Below are 22,167 nucleotides of genomic sequence, written 5' to 3' on the forward strand. Positions count from 1 at the left end.
GCTTTCTTTGTGGAAAAATAACAAATCAGGTTTTAATTATGGCAAGTTTTCCAAACACTTGAATTGTGATAATATGATAACATCTTAACAAGCTGATTAGAAAATCTGTTCTATAGTTATAAAAATGCATATGCTTGAACCTGACAGTGCAGTGCTAGCTAGAGCTTGCTCATACCAGCTGGTAAGAACCTCATGTTCCTCTCTTTCCAAATATAGAAATAGTAGCTTTAAGTTGTAACTTAAATCAGACATAATGGGAGAATTTATATCACAGAATTTGGTCTACCAAACAAAACAGGGTTCAATTCTTTATCTGGAAAAAAATTGTATACATTTATTCCCATCACCATTAAGGATAAAGGAAAGGTACACAAAGCATCTTCACTAGCACAATGTAAAAGCATATCTTGTTTAATATAAATAATACCACATAGAAAGTCATGAGGAAAAAGTCCTCAACGCCAAATAGGAATTTCAAAGCCTAAATGCAGAAGGCCTGGATGAATCCACCTTTCTTTCCTCTTCAAATTACCTCAGGGGCCATGGCACTGAAGTGGTATTTCCAGAAATCAACCTCTTTGTTTCATATCAGGAGTTTATTATTCATAGGTGGTTACTTTTTAAAATGGACATAAGATTCTCCAATAAAAATACTACTATAATAAACCCATAAAACCAATAAAACTTTCAAAAAGAAGGGAGTAAAAATAAGTTAGAAGGGAAATAAATATAACAGAGACCCCAAGCTAAGAAAAAATACTGAAGTTTAAGACACCAAATTCTGAGATTCCTGAAAGGCAAGGAATAAAAAAAAGAAAAGAAAAAGAAAGAAAGAAAAATTCTTTAATAAAACTGAGATCTGATCTTCATAAAAAGCAAATTTTCTCCCCAACACTAAAATACATTTTTAAAATGAGGTATTGTTTGTCATAAGGAATGACATAATCATCCAAACTTGCTGGATGTTCGGATAACTATTGATCATGTGTATGTTTTTATTTTATGGTAACCGGGTTAGCTTTAGATGAGTCTTGATTATTCTACCCGGTCTAAAGTCCTTTAGGAACTATGCTCTAGAGCTGATTAAGGAGGAAAAGTTGAAAAGGAGAAAAAGTTGAAAAGAAGGAAAGGAAGGGAGGCTTGAGGGAGGTTCTTATAAGGAGTCTCTGAACCAATTAGAAAAAATAAAACTGAAAGACAAGTGCTCTCAATCCAGTCTTCCAGCTCTGTCCTTCCTCAACTTACAGGGGTCAGCACACAGAACAGAGGTCAGCATTTGTTTGCAAAGATTAAAGGGTCCCTAAAGAAGGGAAGTTTGATCTGAACACAGAGCAGAATTATGGATTCATAGATTTAGACAGAAGCTTGGAGATGGTTTTGTTCACCCTTCTGGTAAAGTCTTTCCACAAAACCACTGTCTGGTCATCATCCAGGCCCAGAAGATTTCCAGGAACAAAAAGAAGTCTATGTGAAATAGTCTACACCTGCTTTGGTAGCTCTGTCAGGAGCTGTGCTTTTGTGATGATCCCAAATATACATTCCTGTGAGTTTTGCACAGTGAATCTGCTTCTGCCCTCTATATGATATCAATGTCATGTTTTCCACATGAGAGCTCTTGAGGTAGAAAGGTAACTCCCCTGACCCTCAACCCTTAATCTTTTGTCCTCCAAGTTAAACATACTTAGTCTTTCAATGATTTTCAGAAAAATCCTAGAAAGATGCATAATGAATCCCAGAAGCACAATATTTATATATTTTTATACATTATCAAATGAATATATGAAATAAAAATTTACATATTATTTAATAAAATTTGACAATTGGCCCAATATTTTAATTTATTGGTGATAATTGCAGCTTGTTTATTTGAAGAGATGTTTGGGATATCAGAGTTATTAAAATGTACCAAAGCCTAGAATTACACTAAATACAATTCAACCTTTCTTTGATATCTTGGCAGATATAACAAGGACCCAGAAAGCATTAGAGCCACTTTTGTGACTCTATTTTTTTTTTTATTGTTGCAGAGCTACGTGAAAGTGCTGATAAAAATGAATGTTCTGGCTAGTAAAGAAAATTTTTCTTGAGCAATAACTAAGGGGTTAATTGACAGGTTGTTTTTTTCCTCCCACATCATTTCAAGTCTCTTAAATTACAGCATTAATTCTATTTTTCTTTCTAAATTTTAATTTGCATTTATAAGCTTTTTATCCAAAGCACAAAATCCAGTACCCTATAAAGAAAAAGACAGCTAAGGAACACAAAATTCTAATTCTAATGTCCTCTTCTTATCCAAATACCATTCATCAAGATATTGTTTATAATTAAAATAAAAAGGTAGACAGTGTTGGGAAAAGTATGACACCAAATAGAAAGAAATATGGTAAACAATTTCCTTTGGTAAAAAATAGAGGTGTTGATGAGCCAATTCACATATCTTTGTTTTTAGTTTGAAGAGTAAGGTAATCACTAGGTGTGATCATGACATATTTACTTTCTTTGTTTTGCCTGAGATCAGGAATGCTGATGAGGTAAAGCATTTGAGATAAATCATGGTGTATTCTTGTTTTATTTTTAAAAATATGTAGATGATTTATTTTTTCCTCTCAATTTGTCACCCTTGGCTCTTTCCTTAGCCCACTCTCAGCAACTGAGTATTTTGAAGACATTCAAACAACTGTAATAAAAATATGTCCCAGAAATATCAGGTTAGCTTCTAAATCTCAGAAAGACCCTTCAGTAATCAGTGATCACTACTATGTTTTAAAAGACCCTCATTTTATGAGGCCAGCAAACGTCTCCTTAACAATAAAGACTGACCATCAAAACCAGCTATAAAATAATCTGAAGAGCAACATAACTTACCTTCAGGGGAGAAATGTGTGACTGTAAAACGTATCCATGGACATTTTCTATTTGGGACAGGTTCTTTTCTGATACATGCACAAGTTCTGGACCTCTTACTTCATGAGTTAGCCGAGGCAAGGAATGATCATGTGGAGCATCCTCATCTTGATATCGATACTTCTAGGAGAGAAAAAAAAAGGAAGAAAGAAAACAATGTATAAGTATTTACAAAGAATTCAGTCTGGACTTCAAATTCTGTGTTAGTGGGACACTCTGTGCCTATGGTTGATTTTACCAAGAACGTTTTACTGCAGACTCTTGATGGTCATCATAAACCAGCTCAAGTGTAAACAAAGCTAAATTAACCATCAACATAAACAAATGTGATGATTTATTTTTGCCTGACAATATACTCCATTTGTGAGCTACAGATATGTGACAATAAATGACGGACTTCGACAAGAGAAAATACACATCAGTAGGGGAGGGGGATCCTTCCCAATGACCAGAGTAGCTAATTATGTGCTAAAAATTTTAGATGATGTATGGAGAAGAAAAAGTACCAAGGCAGGCAATGGAATCCTGATATATCCCATTCAGAAAGTTTAATATTGTATTGGAATTTGTGAAAGATTCAAGTTCCCTTAGAAATGAGGAAAAAGGTCTGCCCCCCCCCCCTTTATTTGTATTAGCTTGAAAGGGAAGACAAACTAAACTATCCTTCATTTACTTCATCCTCTATGAAGTAGTATTGCTTGGGGTTAGGCAGATTCTAGGACAAGTGATCACAACTTCTAGGAATGAAACTAGCTTTGAAAGTGCTTAAAAATTATAAGCAAACATCCTGCTCCTAATCATCAGATGATTACTGAAAGAGAGAGAATCTTTCCTTCTCTCTTGTTCCCTTTAACATTTTTATTTTTGTTTTTGTGGTACCAGGGAATTGAACCCAGTGGTGCTTAACCACTGAGCCACATCCCCAGCCTTTTTTTTTTTTTTTTTTTTCCCTTGAGACAGGGTCTCACTGTCTTGCTAAGTTCCTTAGGGTCTTGCTAAGTTGCTGAGGCTGGCTTTGAACTCTCCATCCTTTTGCCTCAGCCTCTCAAACCGCTGGGATTACAGTCAGGTACCACCATACCTGGCTCCCTTTACCTCTTTTCTTAACTGTCTTCCTTTGACATGCCTATAACAGTAAAAGTGTTCTCAAAAAAAAAAAAAAATAGACCATAATTTGAGTTTTCCAAGTAGATTTGGTTCTCCAAGCCATCTACCTGCCTTTCCTGCTTCTTTCCCCTATCCCCTTGGACCTGTGACTTTAGAGTCCTTTTGTTTCAAGGCTACTGACCTACCTGGGAAAGAATAAAGCAATGTTCTACATCTGACCCCCGTTCTTGTTAATAATGTGTTTGTTTGCTTTGCCTTGCATGACACAGGGGTATTAGGAACAGGGATCCAAGCATTGTAACACCATCAGGCTTAACCACACTGTCTATCTCTTTTCTCAGTGCACCATCATGGTTATCATCAGCAGTTATTTATCACATGAGGTTATCAAAAATAACACATCTTCTTACAAAATCAAGCATACGTTTTTCACTTATTTCTGAGATGAAAAACATGCTTCTTGGACATCAGCTTTCAGTGTGACTCATAATCTGACTTTAATGATAACAACTTCAGGGTTTGTATTCTGTCCCCTTTTAATCAGAAACTGGTCATCAGTATTTTTGTTTTCCAGGGAATCTTCATGTGATAGCCTTAGTTCCAAAACACAAAGTACAACTTAACCTGTCATGTTCTTTGCAGTTTGCAAAGGACACTCACATACTTCTTCCATTGCAACCATGCTTAGTTATGATGTTCCCTTTCACCTACAACAAAACTGACAGAGAAATTAAGGGACTTTTCCAAGTTCACCTAACTAGACATCAGAGCTGGGACCCTATCTGAATGGATAACCTGAATTTTCTTTCTATTATCACTAGTCCCTTGTCTACCTCCAAAAGGAGATGAAGCCCAAGTCTGATAACTGAATTGGCAGCTTGGTACAAAAAAGGTCACTGAGATATTCCAATAAAATGAGGAACATTTTGTGAACTGAAATATCCTTCTTTTTAACCATATAAACAATTTGGGAAGGTAATCGGATATTTTAATTTTAAATTCAGTAACAAGGATCAATGCTTTACATTTATTCTTGATCAGCTAGACTTTCACTGGGAGTGAAAATAATATGCTACAGATACCCATTTTAGTTTCTCTCACTTACAGCATGTCTACCTCCACATCTGCCCCCTTTTTCAATTTTCCCTCATGAAGGCACTACTATCCATGCAGTCACCTGAGCCAGAAAAGCAGGAGTCAATTTGATTCTCTCTTTTCTTTCACACCCTACCAGGAATCAATTTAACAAGTAACTAAGTCTGCCTGATTTATATCCTAAATAATTCTTTTTTTAAAAGAGAGAGAGAGAGAGAGAGAGAGAGAGAGAGAGAAAGAGAGAGAAATTTTTTAATATTTATTTTTTAGTTTTCAGCGGACACAACATCTTTGTTTGTATGCGGTGCTGAGGATCGAACCCGGGCGAGCACGCTACCGCTAGAGCCACATCCCCAGCCCAATCCTAAATAATTCTTGAGTCTCTTCCCTCTTTACCTACTACAAACCCCACTACCACCCACCACCAACACCTGCACATTTAGGCTCACATCAGCTCCCAGGTGGGCCAGCACCAGCCTCTTGACTATCTAGACTAATTAGCCTAAAGCTAGTCTGCATGTGAACCTATACTCCTGAAGAGCTCTGTTGCCTTTCTAACTTCCTTAGGCATTTCCCCCTGGGAACTGCCTCCATAAGTCAGACACCTATTTTAGGTCTCATTGGATAAAGTTCCGGATATGCATTAGAGCATGTTAGGAAAAAGGCCAAAGGCAGACTTCATTCTCTATACACAATAGGGAGCCATCCATGAGACCTTAAACCTAAATGATACTCTGCCAGTGATAGCCAGATATTCCCCCTCCTATTTATTTTGTTTTCTTTCAGTTTTCTGCACAGATGACAAGAGATGAGAAAAACTAATGAGGAAGTACCATCTTTAACTCAAACAGAATCACCCAAAATAATCATCCTGTATGGTACAGTAGAATTTCTGGGCTAAGATTCAAAACTTGACTTTCTTTGGTTGAATTGAAGTTTTAATTTGTAATGTTAAAACTAATATTAACAATTATGGTAATGATGATGCTTGTATTAATAGAAATACTAATCCTAATGCTACTTCAATATTAAAAAATAATAATATTTGTCCTAATTAATGTGCCATAGGGCATACTAAATGCTTTTTATATATCATCATATCTGAGAGACAGGTGTTATTCTATCTGAGGCTCTGATAGACCCCCTCCCCGCCACAAGGCTACCTACCTGCTGAGTCGTTAACCAGGTTTCAAAGATATGTTTGTCTGACTCTAGAGGTATAGCACTTAGTCTTCTAAGCTGGATAGGACTCAAAGATCTTTGGAAGTTACCTTTATCTTGAAATGAATTGTAGCAGATGCTATTGTCTGCTCACCAAAATTTAGCACTTTTAAGAAGTCTTAAAAATCAGCTAATGAGGGAGATCAGAGGTCAGAGACTGATTCAAGTATCAGTCTAATGTTGAGGGAAACCTGCGTCACCTCTCATACTAGGATGTGCTAATGTCAATCTGGGCACCTTTGAAGGTTTCTGCATTGGCTACAAAGAAGAGATCTTTAAAGGAATTCCTCTCATCTGTTTGGTGAGGGACTCTTCAGTGAAAGAACCTTTGTAAACAGATAATTCCTCTTCCAGCAGTACTGGGAGTGATGCATAAAGCAGGTGAAGGGCTTTTATTGCGTCTCCCTGTCTTGGTATATTTTGTCTCTAAATTCTGGAATTCTGTCCTCTTCTGCTTAACCCTCTCCCCAACTCGGGACTCCAAAAGGCAAACCTTTTTCAGGTTCTAGATATCAGATCAATGTTACCTCCTCAGAAGTATTCTCTGGAGGTTAAGATGGAAAATGTGTCCTTCTGGTATGCTCCTACAGTGTTCTGGATAGATTTCTGTCAGGGAATAACAGTTAAATGTTGTTATGACCTGTGCATATGCCTGTCTCTCCCATTAGCTCCTGAATGCCTCAGGGCACATATGGAGCCATATGTATCTCTGAGTCCCCGGGGCCTACATGACAACTGAGGCAAAGTAAGAGACTAATAAATGCAAGTTTAATGGAATTAATCTTAATATTCTGAACAACGAGATCAAAGAGCCCACCAAGAAGAAACTTCATGCAACTGTACTAATATTCTTTCTTTTTTTTTTTTTTGCGGGGGGCGGGGGGGTGCGGAATACTGGGGATTGAACTCAGGGGCACTCATCTACTGAGCCACATCACCAGCCCTATTTGGGGTTTTATTTAGAGACAGGGTCTGACTGAGTTGCTTAGAGCCTCGCTTTTCCTGAGGCTGGCTTTGAACTTGCGATCCTCCTGCCTCAGCCTCCCAAGCTGCTGGAATTACAGACATGCACCAATGCGCCTAACTCATATTCTTTTCCTACCACAAGCTCCCCCATGAATGGACAATTGCTAAAATGTCTAACCAGACTATGCACAATACATCTGCTGATGCCTATATGAGTCAGAGTCATACTAATTTGCCCAGAATTCAAACACAAGATACTACACATCTCTGATCCATCAACAGAGATTCTCTGACACTGTATGGAAGGTGGTTATATGCTGGCACAACACATAATGGATGCAGAAGTGGAAATCTTTCAAGGACTCATAAGGAAAATCTGATCTTAACTCTGTTGCTGTATAAAAAGCACTCCATGTTCCCCTTGCAGCAAGAGTTGGCACTGTACTGATGAGTGAGAAGAGAAGCGAAAGAGAAAGGAAAGAAAATGATGAGAGGAAACAGGGGCAGAGACAGAAATAGAAAAAAGGGGGTGGGAGAGGGAAAGGGAGAGGGAGGGAGGAAGGGAGGGAGAGGGAGAAAGAGAGAAATAGAGAGACATACAGGGAGAGAGAACACAAATCAAAAGCTGCAGAGAACTCAGGAATAGTCAGTAAATTATAATACCTAACAATTAGCGGATATTATCCATGAACACTTTGCTATGTTAAACAAATCATTCTATTTAAGACTTGTAACATTATGAAGCAGATACAAAATTAAGAAATGATTATACTTTCTTACACAAAGCCTGACATTTAGGAAATACTATGTTAGTTCTGCTACCTCTGTTAACTATATTTGCAAATAGGGTTCTGTGGGTAAAGCCTTATCTTCCTCTATATAATCTAAGGTACTTTGCCTTCTGCACAGTGAACAAGCCACAATACTACATAGTTTGTGTCCAATAGACCAGATTGACTGACTTAATGCTTCTACTGGAAGAAAACTTCTTGGTTTTAAAAATATGCTTTGAGCTGGGTGCAGCGGTACATGCCTGTAATCCCAGTGGCTCAGGAGGCTGAGGCAGGAGGATCACAAGCTCAAACCCAGCCTCAGCAATTATGAGGCCCTAAGCAACTTAGCAGGCTCCTGTCTCACTATCTCAAAAAGAAAAGGCACTGAGGATGAAAGAACATATTTCAGAAAAGTATGAAAACTGTTTTTAAAAAAGAAAGAAAAAATAACATGTTTGCAAAGGAAGTGATGTGCCCTAAGAAATCTGTGAATAAAGCTCAGAAAAGAGAAAACCAAGGAGGGAAAGAAGCAGTCTCAAAAAATCAAGTAGGTGCAAAATTAAGGGTTTTCCCTTCATCTCAAAAGTTTCTCAATTGAGTATTCCCTTCCAGACCCTGCCAGTCACTTTCTTATGTTGAGGAATATATTTTGTTTAGACATCTTGAGGTTTATTTTTAGGAATTCCACTTAGTTGAGATCTGTGCAGTAGGTAGACAGTCAGCTCTCTAGCTCCCTCTGTCTGCTTACCGCATCGTTCTCAACTAAGTGGAAGGAGGTCTCAACTAAAAAGGAGCAATCTTTTAGGAGCCTTGGCTTGTCTGTCATCTGTGTCCCATCTCCTTTATGCACCTTCTGCATCCTCTGTCCAACTCACTGTCTCCCTGGCAAGAGGGACAGCATGGGTTACAAAAAGGAAAAAGATGAAATGAGAAGTTAAAGGAATGTTGAATACAGTGGACAGATCAGCATTTATATTCATTACTTTAAAATACATCCTATGAGTGAAATTTTGGCTGGAGCAGGATTCTCTTTTCTTCCCCCAGAATGGTTATCTGTTAATAATTGTGTGGAAGTGAGGTTAGGTAGAAGGAAAATGGGGGAAGGAAATGCAAGACAGAGTGGATCATTTTCACTGTCCCTTCCTCAAGGAGGACTCCTTGGGAATGGAAAACCTACCTGCTTGGTTTACTGCTGGCCTCTAATGCCTCCTAAGTAGGGCTTCCATCAACGTTTGTTGAATAAATAAGTAGTCTAGCCAAATCCATTTCAAAATCTATGTATTACTCAAAGACTTAATAAAACTGGGTCAAAGCTTGCTGATTACACACACATCTTCCCCAAGTGAAATTGCCCTTTTAAAAAGTGACCCACAATCATCCATACAGCTGGCCCAAAGAACACTTGAAAGTGGAATTGTTTTTCCAGATTTGGAGCAGGATATAAGGATCAGGACTGATGGAGAGATGAAAAGCTCTTCCAGGTGTTTCATTTGAATTTTTTCAAACAAAATTCACAAATGAAAGGAAATACTTTCCTGCTTTTTGCCACAAAGAACAGGACAAGCCAGGATGTTAATTAAATTACAAATCAGCTGTCTGCTTGCAGCTGACAGAGCTTTGTGTGCTTCCAAGCAACGTCAGATATTTTAAACCCTCTGTAATTACCTACAATGGAGAAGCTGCCAGGAAGGATGCTTCCATGAATATTTAATGGATCTTAAGATTCTTTTTAAAGAACTGATGATTTAAATAATCAAGAGAGAACTTACTCTAACTCAGTGCTGCCCTCCATCTGTGCACTGAAGATGCTGGAAAGTAAGCCTGGTGGGAGGTACAGTTTCTTCCCTAAAACTCAGAAAGGCCAGCTGTGGGGAGGCCAGGCTTCCCTAGGAGAGGTAATTGCAGAATTAAACAGAGCTCAGGCTCTCTGAGCAAATCAGAATGGAACCACAGACCTTTGATCTGGGAAAATAATGGGTTTGGCATTGTCAAATGAATTTGTATAAGACCTCACATATTCAATGTTGTTTTCTTACAATTTATATAGCATTTTCAGAAACATTGTCCCAAGCAATTCTTTGTGCAAGAATTGCATAAAGAAGGCATTGTCACTCTGATTTCCAAATAAGAAAACAGTATGAGAGTCTCCAAAATGCTAAATGGCAAAGCTGTGTTTCAAACCAACACAGTTCTCTAACTGCAGGATGCAGCCCAATATAATGGAACATGCCTGAATTCTGGCTTCAGAAAAATAAGAACATTTGAGTTCAAATTTTCATTATACCATTTGCTAGCTGGGAGACATTTTTCAAGTTGCTGTATAGCTTGGAGCTTTTGTTTACTGGAGTTACAAACCAGGAATAAAGTTATCTACCTTGGAATAGGATGAGAATTGAATGAGACACTGTATTCCTGGCATATAATAGATGCTTAACAAAAGGTTAATATTCTCCTTTCTTGAAGTCTCAAGACTTTTGCACTTTGCTGGCTTTTCATAAAAAATAATAATAATAATAATAATAATAATAATAATAATATGGTTTCCAAAAGTAAATGTTTCAGATGGCTAATTCTGTAAGCAGAATCGAGAAAAATATGAATGAGTATTTACAGCCTCTAAATGTCTTTCATCTTTATACTCCTTAGGTCATTGAACTAGCATAACTTTCTAAAATCTCAGTTTTAAGGTAGTGGCTAAGAGGGCACGTTCTGGAGAGACTGCATGGATCAATTGCCAGCCTATTGCTCAACTCTGAGACTTGGTATCCTCACCATAAAAATTCAAGGGTACTCATCTCAAGGAAGTTTTAAGAAGGACAAGTAAGAATTCATAAAAGGCATTCAGCAGATTGTCTGTGATCTAGTAGGCAGTCAAATCTCAACTATGATCTTTTTACTGGAATATTAGATGGTTTATTTGATTATAAACAATTTTAGATATCTTAAAAAGCAACCAATTAAAGAAAACATTGTTTTTTGTTTACAATTTCTTCAAAGCCTACAACCAGAATTCACTTACTAATTCATCACACTGACTTCCTGTTCTAATCTGACAGCTCTCCTGGACTCAATGCAACTAGAATTTATTCAGCACCTATTATGTGGCAAGCACCATATTAAAGTGCTGTAAATACAACACTAAATGAAAATGACACAGCTCCTCCCTACCCTTACTCTTTATGTCTTCTATACCTCTAATATGACTCATAACCATTTTTGATCTGGCTATTGATCCATCTTTACAACTGGTCACATGTGATTTCTTCCCAGATGTTTTCCCTGCACACCCAGGTCTAACTAAGCGTCTTTTTTCTGTGCTCTCAGGAGTGACACTCATGTGAGTATTCACCAAGAAGTAGCACATACTCAAGGAACCTGTATGGATTCTACAGGAGATCTGATTATTGAATGGTACCCTGTAAGATTTTCAGTAATAAAATGAAAAATTGATTCACTTCCATAGCACAGTTTATGAGGTGGGGTTATTTCTGGAGCTTGCCTCTAGTGGGGAAAATCGTTCACATTTTACCCACAGTTCAACTAAGAGGCTCCTGAGAAGGAATATCAGCTGATGCTTCTTAGAGCAAGAGTTGAAAAAAGGAAAAGTGGTAATATACAAGAAAGGAGCTAAGCAAATTCCTACTTTTCCCATCCTCTGCTAGCATTGATTTGGATCAACAAAGGAAGCACAACATACAAAGGAGGCACCCCTCACATTTTTCCCTAGACTCTCTAAACCCCACACCAGCAGGTAACACACAATGAGTGCACCAATCTCAGACAAGCACAATAAAACACACTAAAGTACATGCAAGGCAAAGAAAGAGTCTAGCGGGAGACACACTGATGTGTTTTGACAGCATTTATTTCTAGGTGGCTGTTAATTTCATTTTTTCAGCTATATGTATTACGTAGAGGGACGGAAATAATTAACCAAGCAGAATGCCTAAGACATGATCAAGCATTTGTTGAAATGGAGAAGGTCCAGAGTGCCTTAAGCTTTGTGGTAATGGAAAATTCTCCAGCCCTTGGAAAGGTTCATCCAAGTTCAGTTGAGTTAACTTTGAGAGCTAGATGAAGGATGCAAGAGAGGTGGTTGCCAGCTAAGAAGAATTGGGAGCAGCTAGGAATGAATTTACTGGTGGGGACCAGACTTGAAGTCAAATTGCTATGGGGGGGGGTCTAAGGAATCAAAGCAGGGATTGGAGAACGAACCCAACAATTAGTTGTGTCCATTTGAACCAACTTCAAATACTGTCTGAGCAATTCTCCAGGGTTAACTGCCATTGGATTCAATTGAGGACAGTGAGATCCTGGAGCACCACTGTCTGACTCAACCTCCCCTCCCCCAGCTGTGCCAAGGCTGCAGCATCTGTGAGAGCCACTCACTACTGAAGGCTAGATGCCTATTTGGCTCAGCATGCCTGGTGCCCAGAAAAGAGGAAATGTTCATGTCAGCAAACTGCTTAGTCAAGTGATAAAAATCCCCACACCTTGGTTTCCTGGGTTTAAATTTTGTTCCTGCCACTAAAAGCAGTTTTACTTCAGGCAAGTATGGAAGCTATCTGTGACACAGACTCCTTATTTTAAAAATCAGGCTAATAATAATACATGACAGTGTTGCTATGGGAAATTGATGAGATACTACACAAACATTTTGGCACAGGGCCTGACTCCTAGTGGACACTTAGGAAATCTAAATCTTTTCCTATTTCTCTGTCAGTGTCAAATAAACACCTTTCCAAGAACAGTTTTTTAAGAAGAGTCGCCCCTACCCCCGCCTCCACCCCCAACACATGCACATACTTCACTCAGCCTTACCACTATTACAGGAAGCTGTTTGTCACCATGCTATCAAAAGTATCATGGCATCACTGCTAAACAGCACATTCTCAGAAGGAGGCAGATTGAGCTGCTAAGGCCTTGATCCACTGCTCTAACATTCAGTGGAGGCCATTTCTTTTCCATATGTGAGGACACCCTACTCTGTACACTATATATATTTAATGTATGCATCTATCCAGACCAAAGCTCTTGGCCTCATGCACCTATGGTTATCAATTCTGTCCACCTGGCTGTGAGAAAGCAGTTTCAGACACCAGTGCTGAAAGAACTGACCTTCACTGCTCACTGATACTACGTTCTGGCCCTTTTGAGGCTCTGGACTTCAGAATATGTGTTGAAACTGGCTTAGTAACTTCCAAACCCTTTCATTCATATCTTATTCCTCAGCATGAGACCACTTATCCACCCAAACTCAGAATGCCTTCTGGACTCTTTCTGTTGGCTATGTGCCTGCCCTGGGTTTTCCTGGGCAGCCTGCTGGCATAGGCTTCCTCTGGATACTACAGAGACAAACTTCTTCCTAACAGGAAGCACCATGATTCATTCATTCAACAAAATTATTATTGAGCATATTCATCCTAATCACTAACTTCAAATGCTAGTAAACAAAAAAACGAAAAAGACGTATGACCATCAGAGCTTAAATTCTGGTTGCATGAGGTATATAGCTCTTTGTCTAGAGTTCCCTTTTTCCATAACATGCTTCCTTTACCCAGCAGCAAGCATGAACAGTCCCTTCCAGGGAAGATACCAGGTGGTCCAAGTGGACACACTGTGGATTGTCTCTGTTGATGGTACAAATGGGCTTGATCCATCCTCTGTTCTTGCCCTACGGTCTTTGTTCCAAAGCACAAGATGAGCTGCTTTCAAGGACACTGGAAAATGGGCTGGATGGAGAATTAAAGCAGAAGGTGTGGCCTCATTAGCAATGGGTTCCAATCAAATAGGATTCTTTGGCAGTCAGACACCATTAATATTTCCTGAAGTAAAGTTGTTTGTAACCCATGGTTATGGTGGTTTTTAAAATTGCCCAAAGATGAAATTATATAATAAAATGCTCTCTGAAAAATGGTATTTTTATAATTATTTCAGATGTTTGAATACACAAGTTAATAAGCAATTAAAAAAAAAAAGAAAGCTATTTTTTTTTCCTTAAGGTGTTGGCTACAAATCAAGAAAATCCTTACACTTGTTTAATTTTCTGGTCCTGGTATCCTGCTAAGAACTGACAGGGTCATCTTTCAGATTAGTTCAATGATATGACCTGCATAGGTATTAATGCCTAAAAAATTCATTTATTTAGTCCTTATAAGAAACTCACAAAATAGATATTTTATTTCTTTCATTTCCCCTTCAAAATAGAAAAATTACCTTGTTCACAAGCCAGTAAATAAACTGAGGTTCATGCCTCACTATCTCTATCCCTACCATTAACTCTCACAGTATGTCACCTCTCCGGAATCATATATTTCTCATTTTCTGACTCAGACATTTCTTCTGAGCATGGCACATACTTTGGCCCTTTGATTTATAAAGCTCAGGTCTGCAAGCCTCCTTCTGATTTTTTGTTGGACCACTGAATGCAATTAGGAACAAGTATAAATAGAAATGACCTGATTAATAATACTGCCATTTTCCTGTCAACCAAATATGCTGCTGCACAGTTGAAGAGGATCCTTCCATGTATTTCCCCTCTGGTGTCTTCCAGAGTGGGGTCCATCCAACTAAGTTGGCAGAATATGACTCTTTGTATCCGAGTGGAGGCCAAATGATTTGCTGAGAATCCCTTGATGAACTCAGAGATGCTACAGCCAGGGTTGTCTGAGGACATTTCTTGCACACTGGGTGAGTTAATATACTAAGAGTCAAGACTTAAAGCAGAAGGTGTGGCCTAAATTAATCTAATACAACATAATGGATTCTATTTCAACAAGGATTCTTGCTTTTTTTTTTCTTCTCATTTCCATTGCTTATCTCCCTATCAGGCCCTTGTTTCTTATGTCCAAAATATTTTCATTTACCTCCTACTTCCCCTTCTAATCACATTTCTTGTCTGTCCATGCCCCAGCATACCAATCTTATCTTCTCTACCTCTCCCATCTTTATCCACCCCACCCCCAAAACCTACAGTTCCAAAATTTCAAATTATTTTCAATTCAGATTAGTATAATAAATCACCTCTAGTACTTTGCACTTTTTACCTCCCAGATGCCTTTTGCATCTCTTCACCTCCAGGGCTCAGTTAAGATGACAAACATCCACAGCAGTTTTTCATTCTATTGTTTTTGTCTGTTTATTTTATTATTTGCCTTTATAGAGTGAAAGGATTGAGTTTATTGCTTTAATAACCTGTGTCAGATATTAAATAGATACTAAATAAATGTTAAGTGAGTAGTAGACAGTCAGTAACTGGCTTTCTGGCTTGCATTCTCTATACCAACTAATCCATTCAACAAATATCCCCAAACAGAACTTTTTAAAATATATATTTGACCATATCCAAATCCTTCAGAAGTTTGCTATTACTACAGGACATGACATGGACACTTTCTGGTGCGGTGTTGATGCCACTTTCAGTCTCTTGTTAAAGTCCTCTCTCTTACTGCACCTTTTCATGCCTTTACACTTCATTAATTCCAGCTAAGTGGCTCTTTTCTGAAATCTTGGATCTTTCTCATCTCCCTCATTCTTCTTCTGTCTTAAGTGATATACCCCAAATTTCAGGTGTGAAATATCTTGTTCTTGGAAGTTTTGCTCATATGTAACATTCTCCACATGCAAAATGGAGTTTGTTTTCATTTTTTTTTTCTGCTCTGACAAGGAAATTGCCCTTCACGGATTTTTTTTTTCCAAACAACTCTCTATTCACTGGTCATTTACAATGATTCACTAAGGCTGTAATGGACACACATATTTAGAGAGATGATGGCACAGACCCAGCTCTCACTGAGCTCCCTTTTCAGTAGATGAGACTGATGAATGCTACCAATCTAAAATGTCACTGTTAGGACACCTCTGATTTCAGAGATAGTAACTATAAGACATGCATCTTAGAATAAATGAAATACCATATTAAAACATAGTATGCACATGTTCTTTTGGATATGTACTTAACCTAGATTTAGAAGTATAAGGGGTAGTCTCCTGGAGAATAAAATGCCTCAGATTACTTTTAAAGAATGAAAAGGCCTCAAACATAAGAGACAGAAAGGATATTGTCAAAGGAACAACAGGTTGAAAGTCACTGAAAAGGGATGATAGAGCATAAAATCCCTTCTTGATATGCTAAGATACTTGAAGGAAGCTTCACATATTTGTGCCCTCCAACTCATTTGGTACAGAGTCTTACACAATTATTTGGTACAAAGTTACTTCCACAGTTGTGTCAGACTAAAGTTAAAATTTGCTGTGGACTCTTGACATGCTACAATGTAGATAAACTTGAAAACTACTTCTAATTTGCAAGTTTTGGGGAAATTTGAGGAATGGATAGCTGGGGAGAAATATTCAATTCCAAATCTGAAATTCAAAATTTATTACCCATGAAAATAGGACCTGAATGATTAGACTGTTGCACATCTTGAACTTTCATATACCAATAGACTTGGCAAGGCTGATAAGATCCACTATATGTTTCCTATTCACACAAAATTTAACTGTAAAACCCATGAGCAACTTCCTTAAACATATTATGGTTCATTTATCTCATGGTTACATTTCTAGTTTTGTGCTTTATTTTCATATTCATCTTGGTGTCTATTCAATAATGGTTTTACCTGGGTATATTATATAAAATCAACACTCAATGCTCAAGGCCCTGGGTTTGATCCCCAGTACTACAATAAAAAAGGGGAATATATATATAATATATATTATATACATACTTCATTTAATATATTACACAATATATGATACATATGTAATGTATATATTATACTTCATTCAATATATCACACACATATATAATATATTTAATAATATGCTAAGACATAGTACAACATGGACCAACTTTGGGAACTTTAGCTAAGTAACTAAACCAGTGAAAAAAGACAAGTGCCATTTGATTCCATTTACATGAGGCACCTAAAGTAGAGAAATTCATAGAAGGACAAAGTAGAATGGTTGGTTAGCAGGCACTGGCAAGTGGGAGAAACAGAGCTGTTTAATTGGTATACAGTTTCAGATCTGTAAGATGAAGCAGCTCCGGAGGATGTGTTAACCAACAAACTGAATACAATTAACACTACTGAACTATACATTTAAAAATGGTATATGTGATAACATTTTCTGCTGCCTGGTTTCTACCACAATTTTTTAAAAAGCTCACTCTGGCTGCTGAAGGAGAACTAATCAAACGGGAAAGGGCAGAAGTGGGAAGAACACTCCGAAGGCTTTTAGAGGACCCATGCTGGGGCCTGGGAGGCAGGTGGAAGAGTCTGCAGGACAGTGAGCTTGGCCCTTGCCTACCTGTGCTTCCTATAGCAAGGAAGCATCAAAGGCCCACGAACTTCAGGGACTCTCCTGCTCACCTACAAAGCATTCCAAACCCACCTGGATCTCATTCCTTCAAACGTCCTACACCATTTCTCAGAAGAGATAAATAATGAAAAATCAAATTTGTAACAGCGGTTAACGAAATGAGTTCCAACCTGGGCCCATCTTTTGTCTGTGAGGAAAGAGGAAGAGGCCAGCTAGCTGGTGGACTTTAAACAACTGTATCCAGCCCCAGGACGGATGCCCTGTGAACAGTAGATCTGGGCTACTCTTTGTCAGTCACTCATTGCAAATAGTCCCCTAACTCCTTTTAATAAATGTGAGCGTCTGGCCTAACAATGATATCCAGTCGGAAGAAGTCTTTCTTTCTGACTGGTATTTCTGTTCCCAGCAGCAACCCTAAGCAGCTAAAGCAGATGAGGATGGATGGACAAGATCCAACTCCCGACATTATACAGGGTGATTACTACACTCTTAGATAACAATTACTTTGTATTGTGATAAAAAAATTATATATAGCATTCACTATGAAATAATTCATGCATATAAAATGATTTATACTAGCCATATAAGCTATAAAGAATAATGTAACAAACCCTCTCATAACTGTCACTTTTTTAAAAAAAAAAGAATATTACCAACAAAATGGAAGCTCCAAGGTATTGATCCCTAGTTCTATCTGTCTACTACTCCCCAGTACTAGGGATTGAACCCAAGGGCGCTTTGCTTCTGAGATACATTCTCAATTTTTTTTTTAATTTTTAAATTAGAAACATGTTCTCATTAAATTGCTGAGGTTGGTCTTAAATTTTTCATCCTCCTCCCCTGAGCCTTCCAAATCACTGGGATTACAGATGTGTGCCACCATGCCTGGCTTCTCTGCTCTTTTCCATGGTCCTATTATATAGGTATGTATCTCTGACTAATACTTTTATGTGTCACCTTGGCTAAATCACAGTACTCAAATATTTAAGTGTTGCTGTGAATTTTGTAAGTGTGGTCGATATCTACAATTCATTGACTTTAAGTAGTCTACCATAGGAAATCTAGGTGGGCCTAACTCAATCAGTTGAAAGGTCTTAAGAATAAAACTGAATTTTCTTTGAGGAAGGATCTGTTCCGCCCATAGATTGCTGCTCTAGCAAGTGATTCTAGACTGCTGACCTGCCCTATGGATTTCAGATTTGCCAAGCCCATATGCAAAACTCCTCTCTTTCTCTCTCTCCCCCACCACCCACCTCCACACACACACAGACAGACACACACACACACACACACACACACACACACACATTGTGTTTCTCCAGTGGACCTTGACTAATATCCCTAAAAATACTTCTTTAGGTTTTGTCTGTTTTGGAACTTTATATAAACAGTATCATTTTATGGCTATTTTTCCACATTACATTGTAGAATTCCTTCATGTTGAATTATTCAGTTCTGGTTCATTTCTCTTAAAGTTTGTATAGTATATCACAATATAGTACATCACAATGTACTTTTAATTGTTTTTCCTGTAGGACATTTAGTTATTTCTATTGCTTTCCCTTCTGGAACAGCAAAACCATAACAATGTTGCTATAACATTTTTGTATGCATTTCTCTACAGCATATGCCCAGGAGTGGAATTTCATAGAATATATTCACCTTTAATTTTATTGCATAAACAAGTTGTTTAAAAGTAGTTGTGTGACCAACCTAGATGCCCTTTAATAGATGAATGGATAAAAAAAATGTGGTATTTATACACAATGGAGTATTACTCTGCATTAAAAAATGACAAAATCATAGAATTTACAGGGAAATGGATGGCATTAGAGCAGATTATGCTAAGTGAAGCTAGCCAATCCCTAAAAAACAAATGCCAAATGTCTTCTTTGATATAAGGAGAGTAACTAAGAACAGAGTAGGGTCGAAGAGCATGAGAAGAAGATTAACATTAAACAGGGATGAGAGGTGGGAGGGAAAGGGAGAGAGAAGAGAAATTGCATGGAAATGGAAGGAGACCCTCAGAGTTACACAAAAGTACATACAAGAGGAAGTGAGGGGAAAGGGAAAAATAATACAAGGGGGACTAATGAATGACAGTAGAGGGGGCAGAGAGAGAAGAGGGGAGGGGAGGGGAGGGGAGTGGGGATAGTAGAGGATAGGAAAGGCAGCAGAACACAACAGACACTAGTATGGCAATATGTAAATCAATGGATGTGTAACTGATGTAATTCTGCAATCTGTATTTGGGGTAAAAATGGGAGCTCATAACCCACTTGAATCAAAGTGTGAAATATGATATATCAAGAACTATGTAATGTTTTGAACAGCCAACAATAAAAAATTTTAAAAAAAGTAGTTGTGTGTCATCAGAAACATATTAATTTATATAGTCAGGAATATGTGAGAGCTATGGCTACTCCATATTCTCAAAAAACCTGAATAATCCAGGGAAACTGTCTAACCCAACTACCTACCAGATTTAGGAAATTGAATCAACTAGGCTAATAGATCCATTTATATGAGAGATGAGGGACAGAAAAAGAATTAAGCATAATTTTCAGATTTTGCTTTAGTGATCATTAATATTTCTTTTAAGTGTAATATTTCTGCTTCCCTTTTATTTCAATAGTTGTGATAAACTTGAATGAATATTTTGTTCAGTTTTCTTACTGCTCAGGGTTGGTGTTATTTCCCAGATTGAACATCTCTTATATGCAGGTTCTGCCTATGGCCACAAGGTGGCAAGCTAAGCATTTGTTAATAAAAGCCTCAATGCAGAGGACTGAGTGAACCTGACTATTCTTAGAAAGTTGGTGAAACAAGAATTCATTCCTCTGTAGGTTCTTTTTGGATCCAACACATATGCTTCTTTCTTACAAATTGTAATATATTCATGTCCACCAAGCTCTTCCTTCTATAAGAGAATAATTAAAGGTCCTTTTTTTCTTTCTTCTTTTTTTTTTCTTAAATAAAACTCAACCTGTCAGTGTTCTGCTAGCATCCTTATTTGGCTTCCTTTAATTATAGCATACATTCTAGACTTCTTATTCTGACATACAAGACCTTCTTCAAAATGCCTTGAACCTGCATTTCTAGTTTCATTTCTTCTTACTTGCTCTCTATTCTAAACACACACACACACACACACACACACACACACACACACACAGAGCTTTCTCTCCCTTCTGCACTTTTCAGCTCTCAGGGCAAGGTAACTAACATAGTGCTTAAATTGTTTCACCAAATTCCTCCAAGATTTGTGTACCGCATGTTCATACTTTCATGATTTGGCAAGGGTAATTGACTGAATCTTCTTTTTCACCTGTACAACTGAAACACAAATTTGAGTCTCAGCTTCAATACAATCATTCCAAAGACTTCAGCATCCTCAGCAGTTAGCAATGACCATAAGTCCTTCAATTTTTAAAACACTGTTTTACTTTTTGTTTCTTCCTTTCCAGATCTTCATTACTCACCATGAGGGAGTCATGACAGATGTTTCCTGGACTCTGTCCTAGTGTCTGCACTATGTCTGGCAGCTCAGTGAATGTTAAGGAGCCACTGAGTGAATAACCGAATACTGTAGGAAGGCGAATAGTTTAAGTGATATGTTTCCTATTGGTAGGTACAGAACTAACATAGTGCTTACATTGTTAGAGGTTCTACGTATTATTACTGCCGTCATTATAACCAAAATCATTCAAAAGTAAATAAATGCTAAGTTTGTTGTTAATAAGAGATACAAATTGCTTCCGCCCATGAGGAAGAAAGCAAAGGGGAACCGGGGAGATGGCAAAGCTCAGGAAACAATTAAAAACCAAGGGAATTTGTGCATATGTAAGTCAGTATAATATAACGACACAATAAAGTAGTTCACTTAATAAATGTGCTTAAATAAATCATCCAGCTTAGCCTTTGACATGAGAATTCCATAATTCACTTAACACATCAAATATTTTTCTTAGCAAACATAGTATTGATTTTCCACAAAAGTTATAATTTAACCAACACATAATATTGATTTGTTTTTAAAACTCCCAGTCTACAGCTATGAGGATCTTAGTGGAATTGTAATTCCTTCTAATTAAAAGTTTCAACATGCAAATATATGCCACGAGGCTTTAGGCACCATATGCTACACTATAATCTCAACTTGCTAACTTCACCTCTGAAGTATTGTGAATATAACTCTTTCCTGATCAGTAATTTTTTTTGTATTTTTTCTCCTTGGTTTTAGACCCAGAAAGTTTTCTCTATAGTTTAACTTGTATTGGATGTCTAATTATATTTTAATTTAAAATTAATTAAATAAGTAGTTATTGAGTGCCTCCCAGGTGCAAGGGAATGGACCAAGTCCTCATGTGTGGTTTCTGACACACCCTCTATTTTTAGTTATTATGTTGATAAAGACCTACTCTGTGCCAGATTCTCTTACAGAAGAAAGAACCAAAGACTCAAAAGATTTATCTTGGTATACCAAAGCATCTTGTATAGTTGTTGGGAATTCATAGAAAAAAATCCATTTCAACAGTTTTTCCAGAATCTTTAATATTCTTTCAGAGACTATCAGCTACACAGATGTATATAGTTTTTGGCTTTAAATTTGGAAACTTGTTCTTTTTCTTAAAGTCAAATCTTAGGAAAGTCACATTATATTGATCTTAGCCAACATTCTCAAATGGAGCAACTTAAGTCAGCATATAAATTGCTGTTGACTATTATTGAATGTCCACAGTGTGCCAGGCACTATTAATTCAGCTGAAACTCATTA

General features: G+C 37.6%; 1 protein-coding gene across 2 annotated transcripts in view; it reads right to left on the reverse strand.

Moving 5' to 3' along the window:
- Positions 1-22,167, reverse strand: part of Dlg2 (discs large MAGUK scaffold protein 2) — a 2,015,095-nt gene that overhangs the window by 1,009,760 nt on the left and 983,168 nt on the right. Inside the window, exon 6 of one of the 2 annotated variants that reach the window (XM_071616557.1) lies at positions 2,866-3,027. In XM_071616557.1, the coding sequence (XP_071472658.1) occupies positions 2,866-3,027 (162 nt within the window). The remainder of the gene's footprint in view (positions 1-2,865; positions 3,028-22,167) is intronic. The other variant, XM_027942606.2, reaches the window with a different exon arrangement.

The sequence above is a fragment of the Marmota flaviventris genome, chromosome 9, assembly GCF_047511675.1.
Source record: "Marmota flaviventris isolate mMarFla1 chromosome 9, mMarFla1.hap1, whole genome shotgun sequence".
Classification (NCBI taxonomy): Eukaryota; Metazoa; Chordata; class Mammalia; order Rodentia; family Sciuridae; genus Marmota; species Marmota flaviventris.